At 41.8% G+C, this 12,664-nt stretch overlaps 1 protein-coding gene across 4 annotated transcripts in view; it reads left to right on the top strand.

Moving 5' to 3' along the window:
* The first annotated feature begins 1,027 nt into the window (after positions 1-1,027).
* PDSS2 (decaprenyl diphosphate synthase subunit 2) overlaps positions 1,028-12,664 on the top strand; it is a 125,412-nt gene continuing 113,775 nt past the window's right edge. For 3 of the 4 annotated variants that reach the window (XR_010372254.1, XM_064447511.1, XM_064447512.1), the window contains exon 1: positions 1,306-1,540. Coding sequence is in view for 3 of the 4 variants with exons in the window: in XM_064447511.1 (XP_064303581.1) it covers positions 1,314-1,540 (227 nt within the window). In the remaining variant the exon portion in view is untranslated. Of the gene's footprint in view, positions 1,541-12,664 lie in introns of all 4 variants that reach the window. The other variant, XM_064447513.1, reaches the window with a different exon arrangement.

The raw sequence follows: 12,664 nt of genomic DNA on the forward strand, positions 1-12,664 counted from the left end.
GTGATGGAGTTGTTTTCTATTTGCACCTTCTTTTACAGTCTTTCAATGTAACTCTTTTTAATCATGTGGAATAAAGTAAACAAAATAAAGTGACCTGTGTCTTGTATTTGCAAAGGTAAGAAATGTAACACCCTCTTTTTCCATGTGACTGCAGCCAATGGGACAGATTACTCATCAGAACTCTGTCCGATTTGTTGCAGCAGAGCCTGTAAGTTAGCTGGGGGAATGAATCTAAGTGATCGTACAGAACTGATCATATTCTTGCTGAAGTGTTTGTGGAATTGAGGAAGTCACATACATCTCATTTCTGAAGATGGCCAGTGAACTCTCCTCCTCTGGGGTACCCATTCTCTGAGTTCACAAAAGCTCTGGATGCACGTAGCTGCAAAGAGGTGTCAGTGATAGCTGTGCTCAGAATAAATGAGAGACTAACGTGATACACACCAGACCACACTGTAGAACCACACGACCCTGAGCACCACAGGACAAACCTACGACGAAAGGCAGAGCATACAGTAAGTTAGGCCTGATGGTGCCACGTCCCAGGCAACTATGGGAAAAGACAAAACAGAATGTCCACGCGCTGCAATGTTGGAAATAGAAAACGCAGCGTAGCTAAAGACTACACGTTGAACGCTTCACGCGGGAACTTGAACTCTCCCCCCCGCTAGTCTCTGTAGGCGACACGGGGACCAGGCAGAGCAACCACCCTTTCCCTGGGCCCCCCCCGGCCATCCCAGCTCCCCGGCCCGGCGCGGGGGGCGCTCCCCCCCGGCTGGGCCCTCGGCCACGCACGCCGCGCTGGGAGGCGACAAGCACCGCGTGGGGAAGAGAGGCGGCGGCCCTTCACCCAGCTCAAGAGCTAGAGGTGAAGAAAAAGGGGAGACGGACGCTGCCGGGAGTAGGGCCCCCTCTCCCTAGGCTGCCCCTCTCGCCCACGGCCCCTCAGCGCCGCCGCAGCCGTCAGGCGAGGAAGCCGAGCGGGCGGGAGGGGGCAGGGACAGCCGTGCCGCCCTCGCTTTACGGCGCGTTGCGTTTTGCGGCTCCCAAGATGGCTGCCCCCAGGGCACAATGAGCCCGCTCCGGCCGCCGCCGCGCCGCCGGGGGGGACGCAGGCAGGCAGCGCGGCCGGCGAGGGGTCCCGCCGCCCGGGGCTGAGCCGGCCGCTGGCGGTGGGGTGTGGGGGGTCATCCGGCCGCAGCAAGCGAGGAGAAGGAGGACTTGTCTGTGGCCGCTTGGTCTGCGGGATCCCGCCAGGGAGAGTAACGGGAGAGAGGAGCCGGCGCCGGGGGCCTTCCCGGGGGGGCGGGGGGATGTGGGGCGCTTTGCTGCGGCGCGGGGGCCGCGGTGCCGGCGGCCTCCGGGGTCTGGCGTCGGGGGGCCCGCCCTGGAGCCAGGTGGTGTCGGAGGCCGAGAAGATCGTGGGGTACCCGACGTCCTTCATGAGCCTGCGGTGCCTGTTGAGCGACGAGCTCAGCAACATCGCCATGCAGGTCCGCAAGCTGGTGGGCACCAAGCACCCCCTGCTCGACACCGCCCGGTAAGCACCTGGCCCGCCGAGGGGGAGAAGCCCACCACCCCCACCCCCGCCGGCTGGGGGGGTCCAGGGGCGCTGGTGCCCCGGCGGTGGGAGCCACCGGCAGCCCCTGGGAGGCCCCTCGGAACCGGCGGGAAGTTTTGGGCTTCGCTGGTTGTCGGGTGGGTTGAGGCTGGGGTGGGTGGCGGTGGTCGGCATCACTGCCCGGGCCCGGGGGCGGGTGGGAGCCTCGGCCGTGGCAGGTGCCGTGCCCGAGAGCGGCCGTGGAGGGGACACGAGTGTCCCCAGGGAACCCGGCCTTGAGCCCCGAGGTTTCGCGTGGGCGGCTGGCTCTCTGCGCCAACATCTTAATTTCCTTGCCGCAACAGGTTTTCACTTCGGTTATCCTCTGACATTCGGGCGTTGCTGCGCTGTAATGCCATGCACAATGAATAAGTTTCCCCATGCGATGTGCAAAAAAATCCCGTGATAATGGAAGAACTATGGCCGTCTTGCTAACTACCATGTATTTTTTAATATTAAGGACTATATTGCAAGGAAACCAGTGGAAAAAATGGAGGAACTAATCAACTTAAAAGCTCAAAATGACACTGCTCTGAACTGTGATTTTGTTGCTAAAAGTGTTAGAAAACATTTTCTGTTTTGGAATATCCAGTTGGGAGTTTTGGTGTATTCTTGAGATTTTTAGGGCTGCTAAGCTGATTATCCACTCTTTCATTTTTAAGGCAAACTCATGGGATACTTGCATTCCTGCCAATAAGCAGAAGTTGGGACTGTTTGGCAGTGTTTTCTTTGACTGTAAAACAAGAACTGGTTCGCAGTGGTTTTTTTTTTTCCCAAACAATTAAATACCAGAGTCTTAACACAATAAAAAAAAAAAAAAGGTGCAATTTTCCAAGGGCTTTGGGTTTTGGATTTGGGTTTGGGGGGGGATTTTTTGGGAATGTGTTTTGTTTGATGGAGCTATGTTTGCTATAACTGCAAATATAGCAGTGTTACTAGAACCCAAGTTTAATATGCACAGTATTTTTGAACAGGTGTAAAAAAAAAAACAAAACAAAAAAACCAACAATTTGTTAAAAATGAATGTTCTGCTTTTCTTTTAAAGAATAAGAATTGTAGCTGTGTAGTGGTCCTTGGCAACTCCACAATTATGGTGAATGATATAAAACCAAGATTTATTCTCTGCCTCTAAATCTTGTTGTCTTGAGTGAGCAGGAGTACAGGGTACAAACATAGCTTTTTGAAGAAACATTATTTTGGGGAGAGGGATTTAGATATTGGCTTTAAGTAGACTTTTCTGGAAGAAACAAATCAACCTGTTAATAAAAATGGAAAATACCTGACTTTAGAAAATGCTGGTGGAGGGGATTTTGTTGAGTTGTTTATAAATGCAAGCTGTGATGTTATGATAAGCTTAGCAATGCTTTTTTGTTTTTTAAGAGGAGGGACAGGAAGAAAATGTTTTTCTGCCTTTGGATCCAATGTTAAGGTCAGTTGATGGAATGCAGGGAATAGGAGGACTGAAGTGCAATGTATTTGGGCTCTTGAGCTTCTACTGCAGTTGTAGAAGTATCAGAGGACCCCCACAGGGCTGAAGCGGGACCTCAATGTTAGCTTTAGAGAGTCTGTTCAATGTGTAGTAGCTGCTGGTTTATTTGAGAATCAAGTTTAAATACAGTATTTTGGGGCATGGTTGGAGGTTTCATGGTGGAGCTGTGATGTGTGTGGGATTTTTTGATGTTTTAGGTGGGCTGCTTTGGGCTTAGTTCTTTAAGCCTGTAGCCTGTGGAACACCAGTAGGAATATAATAGTGTACAAGGTCAGTGGGATTGAATCCATTAATTTCTTAAAATTCACAGATGTTTAGTGCACTACTAGCCTGATATGTCACACTGGAAACAAAATCTGTCTTTACTCACATAAAGCTGAAAGCATGTGCCCTTATTTTGGATGTTCTTATTTGGCTTCACTGGTATTTCCAAAGACTTTGTTGCAGATGCATTTCCAATGGCCTTGGCCTTTGTATTATAAGAGTTAATTTCCTGCTGGCAAGTTTTAGTACACCTGTAGCAATGCGTAAGTTGTACCTGACCTTGTTTTATGGTATGATTTTGCAATAAGGTGAATTTTGACCTTTTTCTTAGTAATCATAGAATGGTTTGGGTTGGAAGGGACTTTTAGAGGTCAATAATCTTAATAACCTTCTGAAACTTTACTGTTGTATGCTTGATTGTAAATGTGATTGGTTTTAGTTACAGATCTGAGATCTATGTTCTGACTTACCACAGCTGTTTAGGAAACAGATCTTGATTTTTTTTTTCAATACTAGGTACATGTTTTAAATCTCTGGCTTGTTACCCATGCTTATGAAATAACACAGGTTTCTTGTTCGGGCAAATGTTTTAAAGCTTGGGTATCTACAGTATGCTCTTTAGTGATTTCCTGAAAAACTTAAATGATTGATATGTTCTGCAACTCTAATCTTTCGGACTGTGAATGCATAAATACTATATATTCCTATTAAGTACTTCATCACTTTGAAGAGAATTTTCTAACTGTGGCAACATCCGAAAAAACCTGGCCAGTGAACCTGATTAATTGCACATGCTGTTTCTCAATTTTCTACTCATTTATTTTTGAGGTTGTAAGTGGTGACAATCAGATTATGATAGCTTGCTGTCATCTCTAAGTGATATTAATTTTCTTTAACCACTGACTGGTGGTATTTTGTCGTCAGTGTTTTTGTGTCTAGCCTTTGAAGTCTTCCTTAGACCATTAGGGGTTTCTTAAGCATAGGTAGAAAACCCTCTGCTTTATCTGCGCAGAACAGGTTCTGAGCTGAGACAGCATAAGGCGTAATTGCCACTACGTTGAAAGCCTTTAGTGTAACAGGAGTACTGATGAGCATTTTTAACCTTTTGCCGAGCTTTGGGTCACTAGGCTGTTGCAACGCGTAGCCTGTGCTGAGAGCCTTAAAGAAGGCAGCTTAAAGATAAATGTCCACGTGAGACAGGACATGCGGAGGAACAGCTGTTGGGGCAGTATATGTTGCTCTGATGATCCCATCCATTTCTTTCTCTCGTTTGGATGTGGTGGTGGCAGCTCCTGGGTATAAGTGCCTGCCATGAATCAGGACTGCAGCAGGTGTTCTTCTGGGATGATGTGCGACCCTGATACCTCCTACCAAGCCTGTGCCTGGCCCGCAGCTTTAAATCCCTGAGCTATTGCTGACTCTGCTCTTGGGCGGGCAGAGACGTGTAACTGAGCCCTGGAGTGAGGGATTTGGGAGTTCTGTAATCTGTGTGGTAAAGTTGAGTTTATCTTTTTTCTTAAGTTTTTTTTTTTTCTTAAAAGTCAGCCACATCAAGTAAACATCCTTAGTAGTATTAGCTTTGCCAGACTTGTTAGAAAGAGAGTGAAATGTGAGGGAAAGGTTACATTTCATTTCAGAAAGGCTAATGATTACTGGTTAAAGATCATTGGAAGTTGGGGTATCTGGATTATATTCACAGCTGTGCTTTTGGCTCTCTGACTAGGGCAAGCCACTTAATTTTTCATGCTTGCATTTACTTATCTGTAAAATGAATAGTATAGCATCTGTTTTCTGGAGGTGTTACACTTCATTCATTATAGCCTATATTGATCACTGTGACGTTTAAGTGGAAAATGGTGCATAAGCAATATTACTAAAGAATACTTTAAACAAATGCTATCATTAAAATATTTACCTTTAGTGGATAATCTGGAAACAAAATTCCAGTCTGACTACTGCTGGATCTTTCTGTTTGTAGTCCTGTGAGTTGCTGTATGCTTCTTCAGAGCTTTTGGTCTATAATGAAGTGTTTCCTGTAATGAAGTGTTTTCAGCAGCTGCTCAGAACTAACATTTATATTTTTTTGCTCTTCAGGCTTTGTTGTGCTAAATGAATTTTTTTTTTTTCAGTGCATGAAGGTATGACCTCCTTTTCAGTTGGGAAGCAAACACATCTCCAGCATTCTGTCTTCTCTTCCCCCTTCCTTTCTAGGCTAGCATACATCCTCCTTAATATAGGAAAGAATATGTAATTGGCAGTGTGATCTACTTTTCTCAAATACATAGTGTGAATAATGTTTTCTTGATTATTTAATCTCCCTTGGGAAGGGTATAGCTTGTTGCAGATTGTAAACAGTAAATGTTATGGCCAATGCATCACTTCTGTAATATCACTAAATGAAATGGAACACTTCATGTAAAATTATTATGGGATACCATTTAGCTCCAGCCATTCTGTCATTAGCATGTGGGAGGAATGATTATATTTTAGTTCTGTCAGAATTGTTTGGTGATAAATGCTTAAGTAGACTTAGTTACAGTTTTCCTGGATTATTACAGAAATAAAAAGCCTTGATAGTTCAGGTTCTGTTCTGTTCCGTTGCAGCCTGCTCCGTGTAGATCTCTAGCCATTTTAAGCACTGAACATGAAAATGCAACCCAGAATAGCTTCAGGATTACATGCTTTTGGGTTGAAATGTCCAATAACATTTGTTTCCCCGTAGTTCTGTTTCTCTGTCAGCTTGAAATGGCTTAGTTCAGTAACACATATCTTGTAACTTCAGATACATTTGCCCTCCTATGTGGGTGACTGATTTCAGCATAGATCGAGGGATTTGTTTCAACCTGGAATTGAATTGAAATTGTTATGACCGATTTATATTTTTTTTCCTAACACAATGGTGGCTTTAAAACTGTTGTTTTTTTATAATTGTAGATGCTGTGATTGACTAAGAGTAGCTTTTTAGCAACGTATCTCAAATGTTAATTTTTTTTTCTTTTCAGGGCTAAAAGAAGGAAAGTGGCTATTTACTTGGCAGGGGCTAATGAGGTAACTTTCCCTGAAAACAGCCGGCTGCTGGATACTTAGTGACAAGCAGAGGGTCTGGTCAATTTACAGCTTCTAAAACTGAAACTTACTGCAGTCTTTTACATTTCACTGAATTGCTCAATCTGTAACGGACCACGAGGGCATAAAGTCCCTCTCCTGCTGTTGCTGGATCAGAAGTTAAAGCACATTTGCGTTCACTAAATTTTATTATTATTTCAGCTTGCTGTAACACTTTGCCACAAAAAAATATTTTTTGCAGAGAGATGCGATTTTTATAATCGTGGCCAGAATGCCTGTGAAGTTATCTATGAGGTAGTAGTTCTGTCATTTCCTATGTCTACTGCAGAGATGTGTTGGACTCTTTTTGGAGGCACTGGCCACCTAAGCTAGCATGCAGGACACCTCTGCAGAAAGCCTCAGTAGTGATTTCAGAAACGCAGAAATGTTTTTCCTGCTTGATATGTTTGATACTATTTGCAAATTTACTGAAATACTGGTGGCTATAGGAAGTTTGCCTTTGTCCAGGGAGACTATCTCCCACAAAATTCTGTACAGCTAACGCAAATGGAGGCGCTTCTCAGGAGAGTTCCAGTTGAAGCACTGGAGTTAAATTCCTGCTTTGACTCAACCCATCAATAAATTTCTTTTTTTCAAGAGAGGCTGGTCTCTCTTAGTCAGGTTTTGTGAACATCTTCCAGTCTGTTTTGATAGACTTGAGTAGTAACTTCGAAAACCTTGTCATGTTACATGTCTTAGGAATGTTGGTACTCCCTAGGGCGTTCTGTTACCGTACTCGCCGTCAAGTAAACCATTCTTAGGTACCAAAAATAGCTTCATGTGTATTTTGGCTGAATGAACTCACAAAGAGTGAAGAAGTTAACTTCGGCAAGTAAAAACACATAGAGGAAATGAAACCATTTTAGGTTCATATATGGACCGAAACTTCCTTATATATCTGATTCCTTCCATGTTCTTCTGTGTACTTGTGGCCTTCACTATGGTTTTCAGTTAGCCACTACTTAATGTTGTCTTGTACAGTTAAAGGGAGGGAGAATCCACACTCATTCTTTATGCTGTAGTAAGGTGGAATGGGATGAATAGATGTGTGCTGTTTGTTCTTTCTCCCAAATTTTGTGGTTTTTTTGTTTCTCTTCCTGCATAAGTTTCACCAGTGTATAGTTTTTATTAGTTTTTTTTCCACCAGCAACATTACATTCATATACATAAATGCTTATATCTGTCAGTTATTATTGCTCTTTTGAAGAGCTGTCAGTAGACTCCAGAAAATGAGTGGCATCAAAATTTGTACGCTTGGGCTTGAGGTTCACAGTTCACATTTAAAGGGCCTTAACTTTAAATTTTTTTTGTGAAACATTACATTTTTGTGGGGTTTGGCAGTGAGAATCTCATTCTTAAAGGTAAAGCATATTAGGTGGAGGGCATATTGTGTGTGTGTATATTGGGAACCCAAGCTAAAAAAAATACGACACATACACAATAGTATTCTGAGCAAGGTAAGTTGAGAGTCCTAAGTTGTAGTGGCCTTCATGTTCACTGCCTCTGTAGTGGGTAAGCTGTATTATAGTGATGAAGACATTACAAAGGAGTAAAGCAGTTATTCTCAAAGATGAGGTTTTGGTGGTTTGTTTTTTTTAAACTCTATTAATAAACCTTAGCTCAAGAAGTAAAAGCAGTCATTGTCAGGATCATAGGTTTACTACAAACGTTGGGAAAGGCTGAACTGATGAATAAACAGCTACAGTTTTCAGCTGTAGTGGTGCTGAGTTCTTGTCTTGTTCACTGATAGTATTTGTCTAGAAGAATTTATACAAAAGATATTTAATTGTATGGTACAATACCCAGTTTTGCTGACTATTTTGCCACCATAAACAAAGCAGGATCAAGTAGCAAGTCTGCAGTATGGATGTGCAAAAGCTAGGCTGCACATTAAATTCTCTTGCATTTGAATAATGGTTTTCTGCAATGATTCTTGTTCAAATATCTATATTGAATCCAGGTTTCTGTGCTTATGAGGAATATATTATTTCAGCATGTAGGTTGGTCTTAGTAAATGAGGTGTATTCAGTAGGTGATGATGCTGTTAGGGATTTTCTGAGAGAATTATTTACAATGAAAACTAGTATGCTGTCCTGGTATTGAATTATCAGTATGTTTCTAGTATGTTTGATAGGGAATATGAGTCTGAAGATTTCAGCAGAACTTCATGTACAACTCATTCTGATTAAATGAAAGACCTTGGGATTTCTTAAGCTTGGGTTTCAAGTGTGTGAAAAAGAAACTGAATGTATAATGAACAGATCCAAGTGCCAGTCAGTCTTGAAAGGACGGAGTGTATCACACCTAGAGCAAACTTAGTTTTACTTTAGTCACACAGCAGCCTAAGCACCTTTTTAAAATAAAGGTAATTTTTAAAGTTCACATCTCTTCTTTTCTGCTTTCAAGTACAATTGATTCATAATGCATGTGGATGTTGAATACCCAGTTTAATGCACCAGTGAATGACTGTTATGTCAATGTTTGCTCTACACAGGAAAAGAGTACTGAATAAGTGGAAATAGTTTCAGAATAATTCTTTCTGTAACCCTGAAGAGGGTTACCAAATGTGCATTTCTATAAAGCACAAATGAGAACGGATGTCAGAGTAATCAAAATTCTTATCTGGGTTACTGGGAACTGTTTTTGCTCTGTGAATCTTGTATTTGGCTATGGTAAGTTAACTTCCTTGCCTTACAAGAGTAAGGGAAAAAGTACTTTTCCCTAGGCTTTTACTCTTTCTGAGGTCTATATTTTGGAGCTTGCAAAAAGTGTTCTCCCCTACTTGAGATATTTCCCCTCTCTGCCGCCTTTTTTGTTAATGCTGCCTCCCAGTTGACTGGCCGGCTTGTTTATGAGGCCGTGGCAGTGGCAGGAGACCCCATTAACAAATCACCGTGAGCATTTTTCAGAACTCTTCCAAAATCCATGGGTAACACTGTATCATCTACAGCACTTTGTAAATCTATTCAGGAAAATGCAAAGTTCACAAAGGACAAATGTAAGCTTGGGAGTTAGATGTTTCCGTACTTATGCTATTGCTTTCTCCTAGGGGTGGCAGGCCATTGTCTTAAATTATTAATATCTTTCCTTTACCCCACATCTAAGTGTCTTAGTTTCCCTCAGGGTAGGCAGACTGTCTGCAGTGCTTGCCCTAAAGGAACTACTGCTAGAGACAAACCTGACAGACTATAAAGGAACACCATGAATTTAAAAATCAGATCTATTACAAAAATTAAGTTTAAAATCTGTAGCAGCTGCTTTGCTGTCCTTGAATTGTCCCTGCCAATTCTCTGGCATTGACAATCACTTTAGCTTATTTTTTTTTCTTCTCTTGCTGTGTGAAAGATTCATTTAAGGAAAGAAAAACTGATCATATAGGAAAAACTGGTGAGACTCATTATACATGAGCTTTTGTCAAACTCACGCTGTGAACTAGCTAGATTTACTTATAAAGATAGATAGGGCTTAGAAATTTGCCTCAATCCCTGACTTAACTGAGAAACTCTAGGACCTGTTCAGCCTGCTGGAGGTTCTTCACGTGAGCCACAGTCATCTTTTCTTCAATCCTCAGCTATTCCTAAAGAAGCATCAGAGGGTCCAGCTTTTGCATTCATCTTTGACATTTCATTTCCACTTAAATTACAAGTGATGGTTGTTCCCATTTTGCTTTCTCATTCCTCCAGTTCCTTTCTTCAAAATAGCACTAGTTGGTTCTTCTCCATGGCTGCTCTTCCAGCTTGGGGAAAAAACAAAGAAAGGCCTACAAAGAAATCCTCTGTTCCTTAATAGTATGAAAGTGCATAGTAAACATCTAGTTCTTTTTGTTCCTCTTTTTTCCTTCCCAGCCAGGGAAAGAAGTCATACCTTGGTGCAAACTTGCTCTATGACAGCTGTCTTTTTCATTAACTGCCTGTTCAGCATACCCCACAAAATAATTGTAATCAAAGAGTTAATACATCTCTATGCTGTCACTGGTCCTTGAAATAGCTTACATATTGCACTTCTTTTTTTCAAAAAGAAAAACTCTGTATTTCAGTCACAAAGTTGGTATGGGTCTGTAACAGGATGTGCTTGCGTAGACCCATCCTGCAAATGCATAGTCCCGATTCAGGCAATCTGAGGGTAATGGTCTGTGCCAACACGCTTTGTGTCTGGTTGTCATCTAAATGATTAGCTGGTAGCAGAAGCACCATAATTAGTTGATTTGGTAAGACTGCTTTTAATCAAACTTAACAGAAAGTTCAAGTTGTTAAGAACTAAATGGAATACTTGTTAGGTCAAGTACACAAAGCAAAGCTTTGTGATCATAAGTGGAAAATGATCTCTTCTGCACGTTTGAAAAATGATTGTGCTAGCATGTATGTTTGTTAGTGGTTACTTTTTTCCCAAAGGTGCATTGTGTTCATGTGAAATTAGTTGAACTTTGAGACTGCATATCACAGAGCTACTGCATTTTCATATTATGAAAATTATGAATTTTCATAGGCTAGAAAATGAAGGTTCCCGTGATATATCAGTGCAGCCTGTATGCATGTCTGTTATACAGGGGAAAGTTTTTTATCCCAGTAACCTTCCTGTCTCTGATTCCCAACTGTTTTTAATTTAATGTGGTTTGTGAAGATGAAGTTATACTGTGTGCACATTTTAAAAGGATTTCAGTGATGTTAATGCTACATTATGAAGTTCATATTTGGATCATGCTTTTAGAAGCTGACTTCTGAATGTGAATCTGTCTGGTATGACATATTTCAGTAATTAAAAATTAATCTACAGGAAAAACATGTCTTCTCCAAACGTGTGTTGTCTTGTGGAGGTGAAGCTGAAGTGCAAAGGGCCGAGAGATCAATTAATCATCTGTTCTTGATCCCCAGTTGTTAAAGCCAGAAATACTGGGGAGGGTGTATACTCCATGTTTTATTGCCCACAGGAAGAATTGTCACTTCCTGATTATTTTTAAGTTTAGATAGTATGGGAGTTATTGATGGGCTCTGAAAGAAATCAGATGTCATCTATCAGTAGGAGTAATAATGGAAAAAGACTGTTTTCAGAAATAAGGTTCAGAAGACTCGAGGAAGTTGGAATTACGGAGACCTTTTAGAGTAATTGTGGGGGAAACCCTTCTTTCAGTACACGTTTATTCAAGGAATGGAAGGCATTAAAGAAGTTTATACTATTAGAATTTACAGTATATTTTATGTGTCTTTTGACCATAATATAACTTCATAAAACTGAAACAAATAGTCTTGCCAGTTGGAAAGTAGGAAATGAATCCATGTAATGACTGTGGTGTGTCGTAGCAACCAAGTTTTAAAATAGTCAAATTCCAAAATAATGTTATAAAAATGACATCAGAGGAAAAAAGATTATTATGTGTTATGTTATAGCAACAGAAACACAGGCCTGTTTTTTGTTTGTGAATCACTTGGGATCATATTGCTGCCTGTGGATTTTGCGGGGGCAGAGGGGGAAGTTTATGTCCTAACACATAGGGCACATTGGGGAGTCGGGGGTGTGTGTGTGTGTGTGTGATATTTTTTTGGCCATCCTTGTTCCTATGACACTTGGAAAGAGCTGAAGTTTTGCTAGTTTTCCTGTTTTGAATTTTTGTTTTCCAAATAAAATACTAACTGAATGTTTACCTTCTCATTTGCTTTTCTACTTTTAAGTCTTTAGAAGTTCCCTTGAATCTTTTGGGTCTTTTTCCAGGGCTTGTCAGAGAACAATTAAGCTTTAGTAGCAGAACACTATGAATGAATTGAAACTTAGGGGTTGGGGTTTTTTTAATTAACACCAGCATAGTAGTATTGGCAGATACCAGCCTGCAGTGTGAAGTTTCAGTACATCCCAGAGCAATGGTGAGATACGCAGCGGGTGTACATGCATCCCTCTGCTACCTCACGCTCTGAGCTGGGAGGAGCTGCCTGGGTGGTGAGCCACGCTTGCTCTCTATTCTTCTTACCCGAGTGCCAGCTGAGCAGCTATGGAGATCTATTGTGAGAAATCAGCTTACGACCACAGTGCATGTCTAATAACTGAGAATATAAATGGCTGGCCGCATAGCTCTGTGTCGGATTCAAAGTGTGGACCCAGAAGTGGGTTCTGTCTTGCTGTACTTGCACAGATGTTATGCTTTATAAGATTACTGCGTGCAGTTAGCTCCTCTGAATATGTTTTCATTTTAGGACTTTGATTTCTAATTTTGACAG

The sequence above is a fragment of the Phalacrocorax carbo genome, chromosome 3 (assembly GCF_963921805.1).
Source record: "Phalacrocorax carbo chromosome 3, bPhaCar2.1, whole genome shotgun sequence".
In the NCBI taxonomy this organism is placed as follows: Eukaryota; Metazoa; Chordata; class Aves; order Suliformes; family Phalacrocoracidae; genus Phalacrocorax; species Phalacrocorax carbo.